Consider the following 23,258-nt stretch of genomic DNA (forward strand, 5'->3'; position numbering starts at 1 on the left):
TGGAAAGTATCTGTCTAGTTAGATACTAAACGCTACACTCTGTTCACCAGCTAGCTGCTAACTTGGCGGCAGTGGCGAAGTGGGTAGGGAATTCGCCTCTGGTGTGCAGGGTCGGAGGTTCGATCCCCCGTCTACCCGCCACATGTCGAAGTGTCCCTGGGCAAGACACTGAACCCCGAATTGCTCCCGATAGTTAGCTTAGCACCCTAGTGCTAAGCCTACCCTGCGTGGTAGCTGCTGCTATCGGTGTATGAATGTGTGTGTGACTGGGTGAATGTGTACAAAAAACAATGTAAAGCGCTTTGAGTCTGTGATAAACGGAGATATAGCGCTATACAAGTCCATTTACCATTTTTGTCTTGTTTGCTTTTTTGAGAGAGATTTCTCCTACACCAGCTTTGTGCTGCCGCTGGAAATAAGGCTGAGGGGAGCTGAACCAATACTGTAAAGTTGTGGGCCAATAACCAAAACAATAATGCTAAAATATAGCGCTGAGAGGGAGCATAGAGTGGGATAAATATGTAATATAAATATTTGTGTGTGTCACTATAAAATGATTGATTATAACAGCTTGAACACATGCATAGTATTGGTGCTCAGTGTGGTATAATATGTTATCTATTCTATAATCAGGTACTAAATAAAGCTATAGTGCCTAACTTCAGTCGCCCCCATGAGGAATTATGAGGAATTACAACAACACTGTCCAGATCTACATGAGGTAAGCTTTAGGTGATCGTGCACAGATTTTATACCTTCTGTAGGACGTCCAGGGTTTTTTTCTCAGCAGTAGAATCAACAACTGAGAAATTAAAAATGTACGCACAATAGCTTTAAAGAGTCACTTTGTGCTCAGTGTGGTGTGATATGCTATCTATTTTGTAATCAGTACATTTTCAATAAACCACCATGAGAGAGCAGAAAAAGCACTTTCAGTATATCACACATACCCGTCCTCTTTTCGAACAGGCACAAAGCCGTCCGCGCGGATGACGCACTGTCCCGAGGGCGTGACGGCGGCAGACTGCTGGAGCTTCTGTGTGTCCCTCCTCTCTGAGATGCCCTGCAGCAGACGCAGCTCCTCAAAGTTCCCTGCCACCTCCTCCGGTGACCTGAGGCTGCCCCTGCCCTGATGGCCCGCAGCCGTCGTCTGGGACATCTCAATCTCCAGCTGGGTCTTGTTCTCCAAATACATGACTACGTTGGCTAGAGGGTAGAGAAAAAAAGCAGATTCTTGATTGACGAGATATCTGCTGAATTTCAACATTTAAACTGCAATAACCAATGTTTTAGTGCAAGAAGCTGTAGACAGGAATCCCCACGGGTCTCTGAAAGCCTTCAGTGTTTGGGAATTGGGAAAAAGAAATCAAGGCAAAAAGTTTTTGAAAATGTGCGTGTAAGTGATGGGACATCGAAAAGGCTTGAGTTGATATATTTTGTGCGAGAATAGATGGAAGTTATTTAATGGGTCCGTCTGCATGCCTCCAGACTGTCCGATGGTCACATGCAGCATTACTGACTGAAGTCGGAAGATGGTGTCTGTGAGCTTCTGCAGAGCTGCGAGTTATAACAGAACTAGACCGTGTTGGGTCCTTTAATTTGATTTGAATTATGCCTGAAAAAGTTCTTCTTCTTGATATTGATGTTTAAATAGGTATGGGAACCTTGAGTTAACATTGCATTATCGCCTTCTAAAGTGACAACAAGGAACTTTCAGTTTTAGTGCATTCTAGCGTCCCCTTTGGACAAAAGCAGTGTACCGCAGGATGCATCCCGATTGGGTAGTGTATTTATATATGACTATGTAAGATTAATAATGTTATTTGACTATGGTGAAGCAAATTAAACTTTAATTTAGTACCGTTAATACACAGAGGATGTTCAGGTCGGCCTGCGGTAAATCATTTTGTTCTACTAGTTGGGACTCAAGCAAAGGCATTAATTAAAATATTCAAAATAGCTTTGTTTTTGCTGATGGGCTCATCTGCTGTTACAAGTCATTTATAATCATCTGAGGGAAAAATTAGACTGTTTCATAAAGATTAAAACGTTTCTGGTAATCTTCTTAAATTGAAATTGCTAACATGTTAGCATACAGTTGCTTGTTTACGCATCCAACAGATAATGGTGCAACATTGTATTGGTAGACATGTTAATGGCAAACTGGCAAGACTAAGTCCAACATTTACTCTTTGTTGCTCTTTCTTTATATGTCCATGGTTGCTCTGCACAAACTCCTCCAGGAAATATCTGACTTTGTATTGCTACATTCAACAGCTAATCGCTAACTTACTCAATCTGCTATTTGGTGGTAGATGGATACCATACACTAGGTTTAGCAGAGTATTGTAATGGTGAAAGGTGCAGGTTATGGTTATGGTCCGATAGCAACAGCTCCGGTTAGCATGAAGACTCGGTAGGCAACTTGTGGGATTCTTCTCACGGTACTTTTATTACACAATACACATTGACCATATCAAGCCAGGTCTCTACGGCACTATGGGCCAGTTTCGTAGACATAGATTAAGCCTAGTCCTTGACTGAATGGAATTTTGAATGGAGATTGTCCATTGAAAGTAAAATTTAGTCCGAGACTACGCTCAATCCATGTCTGTGAAACTGGCCCTAAATCTATTAAGCATACATGCAGTCAGGAACATAGTCCGAGATTCCCTCCCACAGCAACTCATTACAAAATAAAGAATATAAAAGGGAGACTCCACTCGTACACTGCATAGTTAATCGTAGCAGAGTGGAGGAGCACATGCACTTCTCCTTCATGTTCAACATTACATTCCACAACAAACAAAGGTAGGCGCCAAACTACGGAAGTTGAGAACGGACTGTGTCTCCTGTTGTGATACCGAGGTCATTGTTTTTAAAAATGATGGATCAATGATATGGAGAAAACAACGTGTGTTTAAAAGTATTTTTACTTACAGCTTATCATTTTAAATGTCATTATCTCGAAATCAGGAGTTTATTATCTTGATTTCTCTAGATAATGCGTAATCAACCCATTATTATAAAAGGAAATCTCCTCTTATATTCATGATTTCGATTTGTACACAAGTTACGTATCTCGAGATGATGGTGGGTAATCAAACCATTATCACACAATTATGGAATTGCCATTCTGCTTCCGTAAAAGAAAGTAAAGTCTGTACAGCAGCTTAATAATCACAAGACTATTAATTGTGCAAAGGACCATTGGCATTCTAGCGTTCCGTACCGCACTGGGGGATTAGTTGGGGCGCTAACTAATTCCTTACCATGGGTGAAAAGGAACAAGGAGCTGTGGAGTGCAGTCGAAACCCACTAACCTCAAGTGCTAAAGTTGAGTCACAAGCCATTGTGTGTATACTGTTTTAGACAGCTACAGAATGAGCTATATACAGCACATGTAAGGCCTGATTTTAAGTATACAAAGGCCTACTTTAATTGCAAAATTCAACCCCTTGTCAGGTTACAACAACCCAAAGTGAAGGGAATGATAGCAGCTGAGTGATTCACAGCCATAAATCACAGCTTGTGGTCAGTTGATGAGGCTAATTCAATGGGATAACTCACATGAAAAGCAACAGAACCTGCAGTGCTCTGACATAAGACCTCTTTGAGGAGTAAGACCACTGTCCTGTCATGTGGCATCATACGCTCTACACACTGAACCTTCCAACTATTTACAGGAATATTTCCAGACAACGTCACTGCTATGAACTATGCCTTCAGCATTACACAAAGGCACAGTTGATCATAGCATCTTTGCTGTTTAAAGTCGCACCACCGATTCAACATACAATCCACTTTTTTTGTTACGTAGAATAACAAAAAACCACTATTCTATTCAGTGATACACACTTGATTCTTAAAACAAGTACCAGCATTTTTTTTTGCTTTCAAAATCATGTCAAATTAACGGCTTTTGCTTAGTAACGCCTCCCTTAATATCCTTGTCCAATGCTTGTGATAGCAGCTGAGAGGAGAATGATCCCTTTTATATGCCATCCTGCCCCGTGGGGCTGTGTATGACGACAAAGACAAACTGCTTTCTTTCATTTTCCCACCGTCATTCACAGCAATTATAGATCCAAAGATGAAAACCTTCCAACAAGCGTGTCAGGGAGAAAGACTCCATCCATCACACGCCATTAACATATCAGTGGGCTTAAAGGGATCTTTGCAAAGCTTGTGTGTCAACGCAGGTATTGTAACCTAATGCTAAGACAAAGCAGACCAGTGTAATGCAGGGGCGTTAATCCACCATACTCAGAATGCAAAGCGACTGAAGTGAACGTCAGCTATTAACTTCAAATTCAGCACTTAGGCATGGACAAGTTAAATGACAAAACAGCTATTCCAGACCATGACAGCCTACAGGTTGGTGACGTGTGAAATATCATAAAACAAGGTAGTAGCTCACAGACACAGATGTGTGTGTAAAGTGCATGGACATGAAAGATGGCATGAGAGACCTACCTTTAAAGATGAAGACAGAAGTTGTTCTGGATGAGGATGAGGAGAATGATGAAGACAGGGACAATGATGATGTTGGCAGTAGTGATGGTGGCAAAGTTTGTGCTGTTAAACCGTGAACATCCGACTGCAGAAACACAGGTCAATTCAAGCTGACAATGCTGGAGAAAAAAAATACTGAAAGTTGCCGGGAATATTTCTCTGTTTGTTTGTTTTTCTGCCGTGACGTGTTGAGCCCAGTGATGAGGAAGAGGACTTGAGAGGGCCAGGTGGACAAGAGAGGACACTACTGCCAGGTGTTTCTTCTCCTCTCCTGTGCTCCCCAGCCAAGGAGGGAGATGTTGCAGAGCAGTGCTTGTGGGTGTGGAGAAGCTGAGGGGGGGGGAGTGGCTCAATCTGCTCTCCTCTAATAGCAGAGAAAATTCTTATTCAATCACTCTCTTTTCCCAGAACTAAAAATTCTGCACACGCTTAGCCGCCTCTCTCCACACCACACACCCTAACCCTAACTCTAACCCCTCCCTCCCTGTGAAAAGGACTTTTCATAACAGACTCCTGGACTAAAAAAGAAGTCCAGGAATTGTTGTTGGTCCTACATTGAAGTGAAATGTATCATTTGAAGCAAATGCTTGTTAGTGTTGGGTTGATAATAAAGCATCCTGATGGAGGTGGAGTCAGTGATTCTGGAGAATGGTTGTTGTCAAAATCACTTTTTGTCCAAATCCGTTAACATCTCCCCACGTACAAATGCTCCTATGGTAGGCCCACTGGTTATGACAAAAAAGTGATTTTGACAACAAGCATTCTTCAGAATCGCTGACTACACCTTTAAAATGAAAATAGTTCAAAGTTGATATGTGTGTTTTATTACGTATTATGAGATTTCATGACGAATATTTTGTGTGGGGGGAAGGGTGAGCTGTCCAATATGATCAACTGAGCCTAACATGCTGCAAAAGGCTGAAACAACTCCTACAGATTTAAGGTGTCGGAAGGTCAGACCGGTCAGAGACAAGGGGTTTTGAGGGATACTCAACCCCCCCCGACTGCTTTTTAAGAATAAATGCTCTCAAATCTTGTTTTTTGTGGAGAAGCCGGTTAAACCAGACTTGCTGGGATGAGGGTCAGAGGGTCACTATGAATGCCAACAAAAATAAGCATGGGAGTAAACCAGATCTTTCCGAATTGACACAAGTTTGATCATTTGATTAGATAAAACAATCAGAAAGCAACAGAGCTGAGGTCAAAACATTAAGTGAAATACTTATACTATGTCAAAACATTTATAATTTTCTTGCCCCCCCCCCCCCCTAAAAAGAAAACCAAAGTTACGGACTACTTCAAAAACAAGCAACTTACTTGGACAGACACATGAGTTTTTATTTATTTATTTATTTATTTTTTTTTTTTTGGGGGGGGGATATATTGAGTGCTATAGCAAAATCAGGAGTTTATCTTTAATCTTTTGATTTACTTCATTTAGACGTCCCCCAACACAAGCGAGCAGATAAGGATTTTAGCCTCCTGCCATCCCTGAGTAAAAAACCCAGGGAACCAAACGAACAGGACTTAAGTAATTAGACATTCCCATCACGTATAGCCTACCTTCCCCCATTGACAAGGATCTATCCAGTGAACTGGGGGGGGGGAATAAATCTCTATCAAAATGATATTTCCATTAACATGATGTTTGCAGCCCAGTGATTAGAGTGGAATTCCAGAATCTGCCTTCTCCATTCTTAGAAAAAAAAATGAGGCAGGACAATGTTCACCATTGAGTGGATGCAGTCACCTGCTCTGGTCTTACTGTTGCCTCTGACATCAGAAGATGAGAGTTACACAGAGAAGATGTCTCGGGGGGGAGACTGCACACTGGTCTTGTGGGAGATATACTGTATAGTAGGGAGAACAGAGCAATCACGTGTACCAGTGCAGAGAGGAGAGAGTGAGCTGAGAGGGTGTTCTGAAATATCACTTCTGTGTAGTGCAGATGAGAGTTGCCAATCAAACAAGATGATACCATGTTCCAATTTTTCCGTAAGATCTTTTTTTTTTTTACTCGCAAGCAAAAGCCATCATCATCATCATCAGCATTTCACGGAGAGGACTGCATGACTGAAGTCTTGTTTCAGCAGTTATAGTAATCAGAATTAACCAACAGTCGCGTACAACACTGTGTGTAGAAGTTTTAGGCTACATCATTGTCTTACTTTGCTCTACACATTGTTACCCTCCATACCTAACATATTAACAGTAATCTACAGCTGTAGTTACACCGGTTACTCTGTACAGTCTGTTATTATTATTTTTAAGTTTACAATGTAGCCCTATACCTATGAATAACGGAGCACCCTTGTCAATTAGCACATTATGGGCCAGTTTCACAGACATGAATTAAGCCTAGTCCTGGACTAAATGGAATTTTGAATGGAGATTGTCCATTGAAGGTACAATTTAGTCCAGAACTATGCTTAATCCATGTCTGCGAAACCGGCCCTTAGTATTTTTGACTGCAACTATCTCACATTCATTCATTTATCACCCATTCGATTTTTACAAAGAATACAGGTAACCTTCATGGAACGTTTCTGAAAAGTGTTCTAGGAATGTTCCCGGGACACAAAAAAAAAAAATCTGGTGTACTAGGCTCTGTTCACCAGCATGTTAACAAAGGGGGCCCACCGTAGATAGTGATACTGCAAATGAACCCCAAACGCCACTGTTGATCATATTACAATGAAATGCTTATGCTGATTACATGCTAGTGAAATACTTTACCACTTTGGCCAGTTTGAATGACTCCTCCTCACCTTTCATCACGTGACTTCTCACCTTTGGATTGGTTGTTTTTTTACATCTGTGAGATGGAAACAAAATGATGAGATTTTCAAAAGACTCAGAATTCAAAAAAACTAAGTGTGGTAGAAACTTGAGGAGCCATGAGAGCAAGGACGTACCAGACTGAGGTTGTGGTTTTGAATACTACCGCGTGACACCTGGAAGACATTACTTCTGAAGCACAGAAGTAAACACACACACACACACACACACACATTTTAAGCCACAGGGTTATTATTACATATTCTTTATAGTGATTGGATGATCATTATTTGTCAGCAGTAATTCAGTCACTTAAACATCATGTTTATAAGCAAACATTGCTGTACCATATGTAGGTTTTGATGCACAGGTGCCTTCAAAGAATGGGAAGCCGTTATGTCTCAACAAGCTTCAGAGTCCCACAGTAGGTTCATTTAGATATTTAACATTATCTTCATCAGAAGAATTGTACGTCAAAGGTTCCTCACACAGCTTCTGAGGCCACTGCGTAAGAGAAGTGCTGAAAGTGCTCAAAGACAACGGACATTTGAACAACAGAGTTAACTGATGTGATATGACCCAGAGCTTGAGAACAGCTACTGATTGGACTTTGTGTTGATATTGCTTCCTCAACTACAGCAGTTTTCATGAAGCACAATGTTAAGGTTGAAGAATGAATGAACAGTGAACTTCACCACAACACTGATCAGCTGTCTTCCTCATTGAGGGCACCTCTTTCCCAGTCTAATGGAGATGAGCAGGGTCATGTGCCTGACAACCCTCTGGCTCCTCTGGCTCAGCAGAGAGCTAACCAACCGTTTCAGAGCATCAATGGCCAAGGCCTAGGAGGGCAACACTGACCATTCATCAGGGCTCTAGCAATAATGGCTAATGGCACAGGAGCCCATAGGGTTGGTTATGGAGAAATATAATGGACCACAATGGAAATAAGCCTTCGGGCTTTTTTGTGTTTTTATCCCTGGCTTTTTGTGTATTTTAATGTAACAGAGTGCTGTTCTTGTTTTTATATATGAAATGGTCGAATAAAATCAATAAATCAATGCCGTGCTTGCTGCTGCTAAGGAGACACTTTCAATCAGAGGATATTGACTATATAAATAAATATTATGACTATCTACACTCAACAAAAATATAAAAGCAACACTTTTGTTTTTGCTCCCATTTTTCATGAGATGGACTTAAAGATCTAAAATTCATTCCAGATACACAATATTACCATTTCTCTCAAACATTGTTCACAAATCTGTCTAAATGTGTGATAGTGAGCACTTCTGCTTTGCTGAGATAATCCATCCCACCTCACAGGTGTGCCACATCAAGATGCTGATCTGACATCATGATTAGTGCACAGGTGTGCCTTAGACTGTTCACAATAAAAGGCCACTCTGAAATGTGCATTTTTTTGCTTTATTGGGGGTCTGGGGACTCAGAACCAGTCAGTATCTGGTGCGACCACCATTTGCCTCATGCAGTGCAACACATCTTCTTCGCATAGAGTTTATCAGATTGTCAATTGTGGCCTGTGGAATGTTGGTCCACTCCTCTTCAATGGCTGTGCAAAGTTGCTGGATATTAGTGGGAAGTGGTGCACGCTGTCGTATACGTCGGTCAAGCACATCCCAAACATGCTCAATGGGTGACATGTCCGGTGAGTATGCTGGCCATGCAAGAACTAGGACATTTTCAGCTTCCAAGAATTGTGTACAGATCCTTGCAACATGGGGCCGTGCATTATCTTGCTGAAAGGTGAGGTGATGTTCATGGATGTATGGCACAACAATGGGCCTCAGGATCTCATCACGGTATAAAATGCACCTTTGTTCTTCGTCCATAACAGATGCCTGCCCATACCATAACCCCACCACCACCATGGGCCACTCGATCCACAACATTGACATCAGCAAAGCGCTCACCCACACGACGCCACACACGCTGTCTGCCATCTGCCCTGAACAATGTAAACCGAGATTCATCCGTGAAGAGAACACCTCTCCAACGTGCCAGACGCCATCGAATGTGAGCATTTGCCCACTCAAGTCTGTTACGGCGACGAGCTGGAGTCAGGTCAAGACCCCGATGAGGACGACGAGCATGCAGTTGAGCTTCCCTGAGATGGTTTCTGACAGTTTGTGCAGAAATTGTTTGGTTATGCAAACCAATTGTTTCAGCAGCTGTCTCAGTGGCTGATCTCAGACTATCTTGGAGGTGAACCTGCTGGATGTGGAGGTCCTGGGCTGGTGTGGTTACACGTGGTCTGCGGTTGTGAGGCCGGTTGGATGTACTGCCATATTCTCTGAAACGCCTTTGGAGACGCTTATGGTGGAGAAATGAACATTCAATGCACGAGCAACAGATCTGGTTGACATTCCTGCTGTCAGCATGCCAATTGCACGCTCCCTCAATGCTTGTGGCATGTGTGGCATTTTGCTGTGAGACAAAACTGCACATTTCAGGGTGGCCTTTTATTGTGGACAGTCTAAGGCACACCTGTGCACTAATCATGATGTCAGATCAGCATCTTGATGTGGCACACCTGTGAGGTGGGATGGATTATCCCAGCAAAGCAGAAGTGCTCACTTAGGCCTTTCACACCGCCGCAAAATCGGCGCTAGTTCTGGGCTAGTTCGGAGTTAGAGCCAGTGTTTTGGTTTCACACCGCCAGAAAGCCTGCTCCGGGCCGTAAAAACCGGTTCAACTCATACCCCAGGATTGAGCAGGGTTTGAAGTGAACCGCTTGCGCCAGCGGCCGGGGGAGGGATTATCCTGACCAACCAGACCAACTAAAACCTCATGCCCGCCATGTTTAAAAACACCGCTACTACGAGACGTAAACATAACATAATTACCGAACGTAGCGATCAAATTGACCGGCGAGAATACGCTGTATGGGTCCTGTTTGGTTAAGAAAGCAAAGCGAGAGCTAACATGTGTAAAAATAAGACGTATTCGCCGCTGTTGTTGTGCCTAAAGCTAGCGGTAGCTTTAGCGTTAGCCACAAGAGCAGCGGCGTCGGGCGACGTACACACACGTTTACAGTGACGTCATGACGTTGCTCTCTTGCCGGCTCCATGGCTGTCTCCGGTCGATGTGAAACCAACCGGTTCATAACTGGGATAAGGCTGTAACCAGTTTTGAACTGACCCCAACACCAGCCTGGAACTGACTCTTGGTTCATTTTGGTGGGAAAGGCCTAACTATCACACATTTAGACAGATTTGTGAACAATGTTTGAGAGAAATGGTAATATTGTGTATCTGGAATGAATTTTAGATCTTTAAGTCCATCTCATGAAAAATGGGAGCAAAAACAAAAGTGTTGCGTTTATATTTTTGTTGAGTGTATGTATCTGTCTGTCCGTCCGTCCGTCCGTCCGTCTATAGATCTATCTACAGTATCTATCTATAGTCTGATCCAATTGAATATTTCCAAGGCATCATCAGAATCCTTTATCCATTCATCCTTTAGACATGCAGGGATCGGCCAATTATCAATAATGGAAGCTTCCCAGTAGCTGCAGTGGTACTGGCGTGAGTTTTTTTTTATTGGCCCAAGGTCTTTCTCCAGTGATCATCTGATCCCTTAGTGGTGCAGGGAGCTGCCTGGTTCCTTTGCATTTGGGTAAACAGTGTTATAGATCATCAGGCCACTCTAAGACTACAGTACCCGGCATGCGAGGCATTTGGTATGAGGTTATGTGTGTCATCTATGTAGCATGAACTGTATCATTTTAATGTATGCAGGTCATCAACAATACTGAGTCTGTAGTCAGCTGGAATATGCCACAAAGGTGGAGTCAACTATTGTGGATTATTGTCAAAATCACTTTTTGTCAAGATCAGTGAATAGGCTATGCGATTTATTTAAACAATTTTGCTGCTTGCAGTTTTATCCCATGCATAATAATAACATATATATTCTTGTATAAGTAGTCTTTTTATATTTTTATCTATTAGAATACATTAAATATATTTTGTTATAGCTCTCTTATTTTCTATCAAACAATTCAAAAGCTTTAGTTTCCGGAAAGGCATACTCATACTCTGCCTTTCCAGGATTTATCATGCACATTTTACTGCATTCATGACTGAGACACTCAGTGCAAATGTAATGTTTATAGTCTACTAGTCACTCATAGGAGGCCAAAACTTAGCTTCAATTTATGACCACGAGTAACAACATTTATCACTTACATTAATGTTCAATACAGTCGAAAGTCTTTGACCTTAGATTTACATAAAGTCCATCAACTATTCACTATCTCTTTGACATAGTCCTCTGTGGCACAGTCGGTCGTTAAGAGAATGACTCACAGTGCGGATAAAACTGGCTGGGAAATGAATAGACAGGCAATGAAAAGCTTTTTGAACATTGCAGACACAGGTCCATCCATCTCTTTCCCACATGCAGGCAAATGCTGCTGTAGGCCACGAGCGCTGTCTCCCTGTCTCCCTCCCTGTCTGTCTCCCTCCTTGTCTGTCTGTCTGTCTGTCTGTCTCCCTGTCTGTCTGTCTGTCTCTATGTCTGCCTATTTGCCTAAACCACCCTGAGCTGAGCCATATCCCTCTCCCCTGTGTGATCCACATGACTTCTCTATTGACACGTTAAACAGCTCGACATGATGTTTCAACTAACACTGTCAGTATTACAGCCTGTTGCCTAATACCTTATGAATAATTGAATCATTTTAAGTAGATCTAGTACCACATATAATGGTGGTGCACTTTAAAGATCAAGTATTTCAGTGTGGTTTCTATGCATACAGTACATACACATTCTATGCTATTGATGTTAGATTTTCTGTAATATGATACTTCCCTCATTATTCTATGCTATGGTTTCCACTATATTAACTTCATATCTTTAAAATTCCATCCAGCAAAAGTCAAATAACGTGTTAGGGTGTCAATAGTATATTTTAGTTGAACTCCACCAATTTGAGTCTGTTTCCATGTGGAGGAGTAAAATAATGATATAACCTTTATTTGTATGGCACCTTTCAGAACAAAGTTACAAAGTGCTTACTAATGCCAATGTGAAAACAAGTAAAGCCTCGTGTCTCCATAGGGGGGCTGTGTGAAGTCCAATACTCTCATTTAGTCACTCAACATCAGTTGTGGCTGAAGACTTTAAGTTTGAAAATTAAATGATGGTGGTAGTTCGAAAAAAGTGAGCTACCCAGACCTCTGTTGACCACAAAAAAATAAATAATAATAATAATAATAATAATAATAATAATAATAATAATAATAATAATAATAATAATAATAATAATAATAATAATAATAATAATAATCTATTCAGCATCCTTGTGGTTTAGGGGAATTGTCACTGCATGTGATTGTAACATCACCAGTTTGAGAGCAACTTTGTTTTGAATGTGGATCCCACCTCTCTAGTGGGTTCATTTCCTCTTAACTCTCTGCTGCCATGTATGCTATCAAGGGAAGGGCAACATGCTAGTGGGCAATATCAACAAAGTGTCTTTTTAAAAGAAAAAGGCATTTTGCCCTCTAAAAATATCCCACATAAAGGACACTTCAACTTCCTGGAAAGTGGTGTGTCTTTAAAGGACACATTCCCATTTGTTTCGTCTCTAAACACCAACAACACACCCACACTGTAGGCCTACGCTAAGACGCTCTCATGATGACTTAAAATAACTTTTTAGAACTTCAATACGATACGAGCTCAGGCAGAAAATCACAAACGCAGGAACCTCTCATGTGAAATAATAGAGGCAGAGGATTCTGTGTTCACGCATCACTTATAACAGTTAGGGTTAATGTAGAACATTTATGTTCAGGGCCTTTAGAGTAGTAAAGTGCTGGATTACAGTGCACATAAATGATAAATACATGTTCCTTTTGTCTAAATTACTATGTAGAAATATGCCATATAAGGATGCAAAATGAAGACTTTTTAATGTTGTGGTTCACGGATCACAAAACCATAGTGGAGGGAGTGTTGGTTCCTGGTCTCCCCCCTCCTGCCCCCTCCCTCACTTTACTAAGAAGCACCTGACTCCCAGCAGCATAATGTACTTTGTGATAATTCCTGAAAAAAAGCACTAAGTCTTCAAAGAATGCTAATGATTTTTAAGCCAAATCAAGCCTTCATAAAACAGAGAGGGCGTATTTTTTTTCTCATGCCTTTGAACTGCGCAGAGCCATGTACCAATTAACAGGGCGGAGGAGTGGATGTAGACACACACGGACACGAGGGATTCTACTACAGCCAGAGACTATGAAGAATGTGTAGGGAAGCCTGTGCACGAGTGAGTTGGGGTCCTAAGATCCCCTACGCACCTTTTTTTCCCAGCATGAGGGAGGTATGGCCCCTCATAAGTACTGCTGATAACAACAGCACGTTTAAGAAATTACTATATTATGAGGGGATTTATTTAATCCCATAGTCCTACAGGGTAACAGTTAGAGAAAACTCCACCTTCCTCCTACTACAGCCTTTGTTCCATGTATTAGACGGGAATCTCAAAGAAATCAAAAAGAAAAATTTGATTTCATTCTGGCTCAAGCTCAGACTGGTGAAAGTAAAATGGACTCCTGACCTAGTTTGAGGAAAAGGAGAGCAGCCTTAGTTAACCCTTTCCAAAGATATTACTTATAATTACCTTAATCCAAATGACAACGTCTGATGAATGGAGCACAGAAAAAGAACAAATATTGCAAGAAATAGATGTCATTTTGATATGTCATTGTCATTTGACTGCTTGTATCAATCTGTGTTGCACTTTCTTGTCGCTCACTCTCGAGGTATACGCGGCACCAAAATGTTCCAGTATTTAACACCATCACAGAGAAGGCTTTTAGTCTTTTGAATTTATTAACAGAAATGTATTAACATTTATTATGCAGGAATGAGACCTTCTGTGAATACATGGCACAATCATATTATATACATTCTTAAATGAGACAGTGCACAAACATGGTGGAGGGAGCGGGGTGAATATAGGAATCTCATCATGACCCTTCAGTGGGCTCCGACTGATGTGAGCCCAGTGAGAAACACCGACTTTTTTTGAGTTAAAAATGTGTTATTTTATAAAGAAACGTGGCTTTAACCCAAGAAACTATAAAGTAACACTACTGTTTCCTTGCACATCAATTTTCTATGTACAAACTAGGGACAGGGGTAATTCACACAAACCAGAAGGGAGTAATCTACCATAGTGCTAGGCTGGAGCCTTTTTTTTTTCTTCACTCTGTAACAATATACATAATTCCCATGTTACACAACAATTACATGTGCAGCTGATCGCCCCACTTTTTATTTGAAAGAAACTAAAATCAGAGCAAACCTGCTGTTTGTTCCACTCTTTAGCTTATAATGCTTTTAAAGCTCATTGCACACTTTTCCCCACAGACGTTTGTGTCTTTAGTAGTTTGCCTGTATGAATGTGTGTATTAATAGGTGAGATTAATTGCAGTCTCTGCGTGTGTGCGTGTGTGTGTGTGTGTGTGTGTGTCAGCTTGGCTCAGAGTTCAGTGTCCTGTTAAATAGTCCTGTGTGGAGTCTGAAGCGAAGGAGTCTGCGTCTTCATTGTCTGAGTCCTCACTGCTGTCATCAGCGGCGGGCTCCCCGGACAGGGCGATGCGAGCGTAGTCGTCCGTGTCGATGGACTTGCAGAAGTGAATGGCGTATTTCAGTTTCTCCTCCAGCACCTGTTTACACGAGTACCTGGGCAGCTTGAGCAGGAAGAAACATGTGTAGGACTCGGGTAGGAAGTGGTCAGGGGGGTTGTACTTATCCAGCACCTATGGAGACAAAGAGAAGATCAAGCTAACGGGTCAGCCATTTTACATCTGTGGGGAGAGCTGCGCTGTACGTGGCAGCCACAAGTGTAGTCTTTAGGGTTGAGCCATGGGCTATGAAGAGACCGACTGAAAAATAAAACTACATATAACGCTATCGGCCAAGATGTCGGTGGAGTTAGAACATAGGGGCTGCTACTTGAGTTTCCTCCTCTGTGTGTCTGCTGATTCATAAAAAAAAATCAAGTTGTGATTTTCTTCCTGAATGGGTGAAGTAGTCTCCACTGGTTGCCTAGCAATCTCACATAAGTGACAAGACTCCAACAGTTACTGATTCTGTCCAAGAATAATCCCAACCCTCGTTGTTTTTACACCAGTTGTGTACAGATTGTCAGTCAGTCATCTAACTGTCAGAAACAGAAAAGGCCCTTTCCTTAAAATACATGTTTTTGTTTTAATTATTATTATTCATTTAAAGCTTTAACAAAGTTACATCCCATATTATTACCACACAGAATAAAAACGTATTCGGTATCACAACCATTTCAGTCACAGAATTGCTTTTCACCAATTAAAAAAGGAATTCTTAAATTAGTTCACAGTTTAAAAACTGTAATCTTGAATTTTTGAGTTGCGCTGTTGTTCCTAGTGGACGTAAATGTAATTGCAGAGTTTCTTTCAAACCCGAACATTATTGACTGTATAAAGTCAGTATATTGGCAGTTCATACCGGCTTTCTCTGTGTGTACTGATCCAACATTGTGACCCAGAAGTAATGAAAGACAGAGTGTGTTTGGCTACACTGTCGGCTCAGTGACACTCGCCCAGGTATGCATGCTGCGTGGAAACACTTCAGACACAGCAGCACACACAGCGTGCAAAAAGACCTTTTCATCAATTTTGAAAATGTGGGACCTAGAACCAAGTCTTATATGAACCATTGACTGTATATAAAATATAAAAGATAAATTAAAATAACTAAAAGAAGTACTGGAATACACACAGGTCTGAACTCAGTACTACTGAGTCTGAAGCTCCCATGTCCAGAGTACATGGGAACGCACCTCTGCAGGGCGGGAAATACGGCATAGCTACTCTGATAGTGATATAGGGCAAAGCAGCAAATACAGGCGCTTTCATCAGTGGGTCATATGTTCAATCACCATTGTTTTAACTCACTTTGATAGATAGGAACTTGAGAATAAACAAACATAACTTGTGTAGCTAGAAGCAGTGACAGGGTTTGCTATAGGTCTGATGGTTCAACAGCCTCCTGCATTCACAATTCACAACCCCCATTTTTCTTTTTTAGTTGTTGTATGGAACCAGATAGTTGAATTTAGCTTTTTTTTTAACAGCTTTTAAACAGGGGGAAATCAGTGCGTTTTAAGACTTCGAGACCCGCTGTCAGATTCCCACTTCTTACCTGCACAACAAAATCCCGGCCACGGAAGTCAGCGATGGTGCGAGGCAGTCGCGTGCGTCCCCAGACAAACCTGAGGAACAGAGACCTCTCTGTGTTGGAGAAAGACTCCATCACCTCCCAGAACCACTGGATGAGCGACGAGGTGGGCTCCACCCCCTTATACGTGGCCACAGACTTCAGCAGGTGCAGAGGGATGTCTGGGCTTCCACACACCTGAGGAGAACATTCACTGTCAGACCACACACACACACGGCTAGAGGGATACGAGGCAATATCACAACCGTCACACTGCTCTCTCACTAACCATAGTTTCCAGTTCATATCCGGTGAAAAGCGAAAGCAAGGGAACGGGAACGACTCGAGCCATCCCCTCTCGCACAGCAGAAACCTGCTCATCAAACTCATGGAGCCTGAAGGATGGTGGGAGGAAAATAAAGCCCATATATCAATACAGACACGTTGAAAAGCGTACATTTTGTTCATCGGCTGGGTTTTTACTCACCTGTAGTTAATGGCCAGACGGACGTATTCTGCGCGGTTCTCCAGGGTGATGTGGGAGTACTTGGAGCTGAGCTGGATGTCCTGTCCGCTGGCGTTGGGCACAGTGAAGGGCAGGCTCATGGCCTCAAACTCCTCCGCCGTGGCCTCGTTGTCCCGGATGTACATCAAGCCGGGGATGAAATCCTTATCGACCTGGTGGGGCACGGAGCGGATCACTACTTAATATTCACACAAAGCTATTACACCCATGTGTGACTTCATCACCCAGAAACTCACCTGCTGTTAGTGTTTGACCGGATCACAGTATTTCTTTCCCGTATGATATTCATATTTCATATACGCCAATACCGGCGAAAAGCTGAAACAAGGGTTTGAATGTGGGGAAAGGGCACTCTTGTGATGTGTACTTTATCGGGAGGGGTACCCTTTTCACTGCAGCATTGCTGGTACAGCCAGCACGGCAGCTATAAACTGTGCCAGCAGTAGCATAAGCTTTTCAACAGCCACCAGCTGCATTTTCAGAGTGAATCAGCCCTCGACTGACCCATACAGTAACGTCTTTTAAAAAATATTTTTGGGGTGTTTTCTCCTTTATTAGATAGTATAAGACACAGAGGTGAAATAGGGAGAGAGAGGGGGAAGACATGCAGTAAATGGCCCAGGCTGGAGTCGATCCTGGGTCAGCTGTGAAAAGGACTTAATGGTATATGCTCTACAGATGAGCCAAGGGGCACCCCCAGTAATGTCTTAGTGAGTAACGCTAACAGAGGGCTAGCGTGGGACTAATACTGTATGAGCTAGGGCTAATACTGTCCTCATCCCTACAAAAGCCGAGCATGTTTGAGAGAGAAATCATGCTTTTTCTTTTTTGTTCTATTTGTTTTTTGAAAACGACAGTGAACTACTGATGGCAGCCAACAGCCGTAGTGGTAACAGAGGGCTTAACCAATCAGATGTCGCTGTGACATTCTAGGATTGTGGATGGTGTAGTTCTTCTCTCTGGGATTGTGAATAAACCCTCAGGGTAAATGGCTACATAGAGAGAATATTTAAAAACACTTACAGGAGACCAAAACAGCAGAGATCTGAACCCATTTTCCTGAACTGCTGGAGTAGAAAACCCTTCACATTAACCAGCTAAATCAAAGAACAGATCACCTGTGGTAACCTAGGTAACTACGTGAATGTAGGCTATTAGATATAATTGAGGTTAATCCACAAATGGTCTGAATCGTAATGCAGTGGGGAAAAGGCAAGGGGTGCACATCGCTCAACATGCTGGTGGTACCATAAGAACAATAGAGAATTCAATGATTAGAGAAATGTTACATAATATGAGCTATGGTGGCATCTTAAGTTCCAGTTCAATTTCTTGTTAACATGTAGAATTAATCAGCCATTCAAATGGCAGCAACTCAATGCATTTAGGCATGTAGACCTGGACAGGACAACTTGTGGAAGTTCAAACAGAGCAACAGAATGGACCATGTCCATCCCTTTATGAGCAGTATACCCATCTTCTTATGCAGGATAATGCACCACGTCACTAAGCTCAAATCATCTCAAACTGCTTTCTTGAACATGACAATGAGTTCACTGAACTCCAAAAGGCCTTCACAGTCACCAGATCTCAACCCAATAGAGCCCCTCTGGGATGTGGTGGAACCAGAGATTTGCATCATGGACGTGCAGCTGCCAGATCTGCAGCAACTGTGTCATGCTATCATGTCAATATGGACAAAAACCTCTGAGGAATGCTACAAAGAATTAAGGCAGGTCGGAAGGCCAAAGGAGTTCCAATCCAGTACTAGCAGGGTGCACCTAATAAAGTGTCCGGTGAGCACGACCTGGTTTATGCATTCATCTAGTTGTGTACAGTATTTGTGTTTTGAAAAAGCTCCAAAGCGATCCACTCTTTCCTAGAGGCTCGTGCAGGATTTATTTCCTATCCAACCTTTTATAATATCTCAAGGGCAAAAAGCACAGAACAAGAGCAGCTTTGTGAAGGAAGAGGCAGATTTCTTTCTACTCCAGTAGACGGTTCTGGAGCTCATGATCACAGCGTGAGGTCAGGAGTGGACAAAAGCTCAGATTGTAACTTAACTTCCCTTATGGATATAGACTTTAACCTTTCTGAGAAAAAGGTACAGCACCAGTTTAACGGGCACGTTTCTCACTGTAGAGCTATGGGGAGCAGGGGGCTGATAGGCTTAGGGTCTAAGCTGAGAAGGAATGTATAGGAATGTGTACTTTTTGCAGGTTATAATGCAGATCATGAGGGGTTTGAAATGGTATGGCATTGGAGAGGCATTCCCTTTCTGGGGCTGAAAGGTGGAGATGTTTAGCAAGAGACAAAAACAGTGAAGTTTCATGGGACCTAAAGGGCGTCAAAATCATGTGCCACACTAAGCTGCTTAGAATTTAACAATGAGTTGTTTTCTTATATTGGAGTGTGAAGTCAGATACCGCAGACCCCCAACCCTAACATAATGGCATGTATAATATGATACAGCAGACCCCTAACCCTAACATAATGGCATGAATAATATGAGCATGTCTGTTGTGATCTGTTTGGAAGCAACTTTCAAAAATGTCATCCAAGAGGAAAAAAAAGACAATTTCAACCGCAGAATTGTGCTTTCAGAAATTCGCAGATGAAAACATCAAAAATGTAAGTGTCAGTAGTGACAGGGGAGCCGGAACATCGAAATGATTCTAACAATGATCACGCAGAGCAAGGGCTCGGACTGAATCATATGCTTGTTGAATAATATTTCCTACGTCATTCAGTGCAGACTTTACGGTTTGTCATAATTATTCATTTCATCATTCAATTCAGATTGAAGTAAACCTTATTGTATTTAAACTAGGGCTGTCAAAATTAACGCGTTAACGCAGGGTGATTCATTTCTGGAATTAACGCGTTAATTTTTTTAATCGCAATTAACGCATGTGCAGAATGATCCGCCACGTGCATCCCACCCGCTCTGTACTACAGTCACTCTAATGTTATGGCTGACCCAGGATCAGTAATAATAATAATAATAATACATTTTATTTATAGTGCACTTTATATTCAAGAATCTCAAAGTGCTTAGCAAAGTAGCTGCGCGCAGCCAAACATAGCAGCACGTTAGCCCATGCCATGTTTTAATCTGCTAACGGTCACGTCTGTTTCGGGGGCATAGATAGTATATAAAATCAACTGCCGCCGGTGACAGTTGATGTCAGGAGCAACAGGAGGAGAAACATTGTCCGCTCTGTTCAGAGCCTGCGAGGACACAAACGTCTGCAGTTTTCAGAGGTGCATGTGAGTAGACATCAACATAACGTCGGCTTCCTGGCACAAATGAACAGTCCCCTAGGACATGTTTGCACGTACAAACACAAACACAAACACACACACACACACACACACCGCGGACTGTAATCAAGTTGTATTCAAGAATGCACAACATATATAGTCACCAAATAAATGCCATTATATAGCCTATATTTACCCAAAGACATAGTAAAGAGACAGACCAATTGAATTATGGTGTGGTAGGTATATATTTTAGTTTGATTTAAATTTATTTTCAGTATTAAAACCATCATTTGGATTTTCAATTAATAAACGTATCCACCTTCGGCCCTTTATCTTTCCGTTCATACAATATACAGAGAAAATTCGAATTTTTCGAATGGTAAAAAAATCTTGTGATTAAAAATGTTAATCGTTTGACAGCCCTAATTTAAACCTCTGTGGAGAAGAGGTGAAGTAGGGTATCTATTGATGACTCATGTGGCTGGAACACCATTGAATTACGTTTTAATTAAAAGTGGAATTCTATGAGATCATGTGTGAATGTTTTTAGAAGTTTGAAGTTTTCATACGAGTTAATTAACAGTCCCTCATTCATGGTCACTCATTCATGAGTGTACTAGATGCAAACTGAGAGCAGGTCTGTGTACTTACCTCACTGAGGTCAGCAATGGTCAGATTCATGCCTGCCAGCTGTTTCCATACGGGCTCTGCCAGATTCAGACTAAGAGGGCTTCCAGTCCGGATTGCAATGCCCAGGAGCACTCCTACAAAACAAAGGAAGGCAGCACGTATTACCCACACATCAAACAACAACAATCATCTGTCACTGTGCTGTGCTGTGCTGTGGCCCGCAGCAAAGACACAACAAATATCTGGATGAAGTGAAGCGTGCTCCACAGTTCAGGCTAGGTGTTTTATCAGTGAAAATACACATGGAGCCTTTTGAACATAAAAAAAAATAAAAACATATTGTCTAATTTTGTTCATTTGGAGTAAAACCTGACTGGTGAGATGAAGTGGATTATACCTAGGAAGCGGAACATGCTCATATGAAGAGGGGACTTTGCTGCGGGGTTGAGCAGGAAACAGTCCCTGTTGGCACCAGACTCGTCGCGGCCGTTGGGGGTGACTATGAGCAGTGGAGTCAGGGCGTTCTGAAGCTCCTCACACATCTCGGCTATGGACTCGCTGTAGCCTCCTCCACAGTCGTCCACAGACTCGCCTGAGAAAATATAATAGCTAGTGTTTTTAAGTCATCCAGGGTGAGGAATTGGACAAAGACCTTTTCTGCTGATGGATTGGACTTTAAAAGAACAAGCCAGCAGAGGTAACGCAGGGTGCTGGGCATAACGGTGCAGCACCTACCGACAAATTTGACCTTCCACACTCGATGAGGGAGCAGCAGGCTGTCTGGGCTGAAGGAACTCATTTTGGAACACATTTGACCAAATACAGACTTGGTTCCGTCGGGACCCGCCAGGCCCCCTTTGCTACGAGAACGCTTGACCTGCAGGGAGGAGAAGAAGAAGAAGAAGAGAAACAAACAGTGATTAGGCTTTGATTTGTTTCTGTTCTTAATAACTTCCTGCTACATAGAGAGAAAGTACTGAGAGGCATGACGTGCTGGATGTGACAGCTCTCTGCACCACAGCCCCAACGTGAGCTACATGGGAAAGGGGGGAGAGAGAGGGGGGAGGGCAGCTTGAGAGGCAGTGGCCCGTACCAAGAATATGTGGAGTAAAGTCTAAAACTCTGTCCAGCAACCCGTGCAGACCGGTTGGAGCACATAACACACACACACACACACACACACACACACACACACACACACACACACATTCACACACCCCACAGAAAATCCTCTTATTAAAAACATCACATGTAATGCTGAAGAGCCTGTCTGGAACGTGGCCTCACGGAGAGAGAGAAGGGAGGGAGGAGGGAACTAAAGTAAAAATGAGTAGGAAACTTGTAGTGGGGAAGCCACAGTGTGGGAATTTTCCCACTGGGAATTAATCTGGTTACAACACCGGTATTACCATTTACACCAAACAGACATTTATAAAAAATAATTAAAATGAGAAGTTTCTGCCACTGTCATATGAAGTTTGCAGATTCATAGTTTATGTTTTCAGGTTTCCTTTAGCATTGGGTTTAAATCTAAAATATTTTGCTTTTTGCTTTCCACTTTGGAACCAAATCCGCCATCGTCACCTTGGTTAACTCTCCTCTCATCATGTGATTAGGGTAATAAGGCTTTTTATTTGATGAACGTGGGCCCTACTGCTGATATGAAAAAAGGAACCAAATGGTTTAGAAGTCCATTCAAAAACTAAAACATTTGGTGTGGCCAGCTGGAAACACTGGTAACACCAACTACCGCGGCTAGGTAGCATGCACATTAGAAAAGTATGTATTCTGAAAGCATTTCCCCCAGTACCTGTATCCTGTTGAGCTCTACCACAGGTCCATGCTGTCGGTCCCTCACCATCGTGGCTTGAACCACCTTCCTGAAGGCCGCTTCCTGTTCACACACACACAAACAAACATTTTCCAATCGTACAAAAGCTGAATGTTTGTTGCCAAGCCGACAGCCCACAGCATTACACCATTAATACAGCTGTTAACGTTTATTATGTATCTTTCTGGGATTGAATTCAGGCTTTTTCACCTTGCCCTGGGAGATGAGGATGCCCCTGAGAGTGTCAAAGCCCACCGAGGGTCCGTGGCCGGTCTGACCCAGCCGACCCTCCAGGTCAAACATGGGGATACAGGGGCAGAAGAGCTCAGAGATGTGATGCAGCAGCAGCAGCCTGTTCCTCAGGGCCATGATAGGGATCTCCTGCAGGTGGTTGTACTCCATGGGAACCTGCAGCACACACCACACACACACAGTCACAGATTGACTACATGATAGGAGTTTGGAGGTGTGGGTACAACT

General features: G+C 42.4%; 2 protein-coding genes across 4 annotated transcripts in view; both read right to left on the reverse strand.

Annotated features, from left to right (window-relative positions):
- The window catches only part of oca2 (oculocutaneous albinism II), a gene marked incomplete at both ends in the record, with an annotated part of 42,538 nt that extends 41,343 nt beyond the window's left edge, over positions 1-1,195 (reverse strand). The window contains one exon of the mRNA XM_080033157.1: positions 951-1,195. Within this exon, the coding sequence (XP_079889283.1) occupies positions 951-1,195 (245 nt within the window). The remainder of the gene's footprint in view (positions 1-950) is intronic.
- Positions 1,196-14,188: 12,993 nt separating this feature from the next.
- Positions 14,189-23,258, reverse strand: part of herc2 (HECT and RLD domain containing E3 ubiquitin protein ligase 2) — a 59,118-nt gene continuing 50,048 nt past the window's right edge. For all 3 annotated transcript variants that reach the window (XM_080033118.1, XM_080033117.1, XM_080033116.1), the window contains exons 83-91: positions 22,989-23,186; positions 22,758-22,841; positions 21,683-21,824; positions 21,345-21,539; positions 20,969-21,081; positions 17,012-17,202; positions 16,814-16,919; positions 16,510-16,722; positions 14,189-15,086 (exon numbers count right to left, since the gene is read on the reverse strand). In XM_080033118.1, the coding sequence (XP_079889244.1) occupies positions 14,814-15,086; positions 16,510-16,722; positions 16,814-16,919; positions 17,012-17,202; positions 20,969-21,081; positions 21,345-21,539; positions 21,683-21,824; positions 22,758-22,841; positions 22,989-23,186 (1,515 nt within the window). In that variant the 3' untranslated portion in view covers positions 14,189-14,813. The remainder of the gene's footprint in view (positions 15,087-16,509; positions 16,723-16,813; positions 16,920-17,011; positions 17,203-20,968; positions 21,082-21,344; positions 21,540-21,682; positions 21,825-22,757; positions 22,842-22,988; positions 23,187-23,258) is intronic.

The sequence above is a fragment of the Ammodytes marinus genome (genome assembly GCF_949987685.1).
Source record: "Ammodytes marinus genome assembly, chromosome: 8".
Lineage (NCBI taxonomy): Eukaryota > Metazoa > Chordata > Actinopteri > Uranoscopiformes > Ammodytidae > Ammodytes > Ammodytes marinus.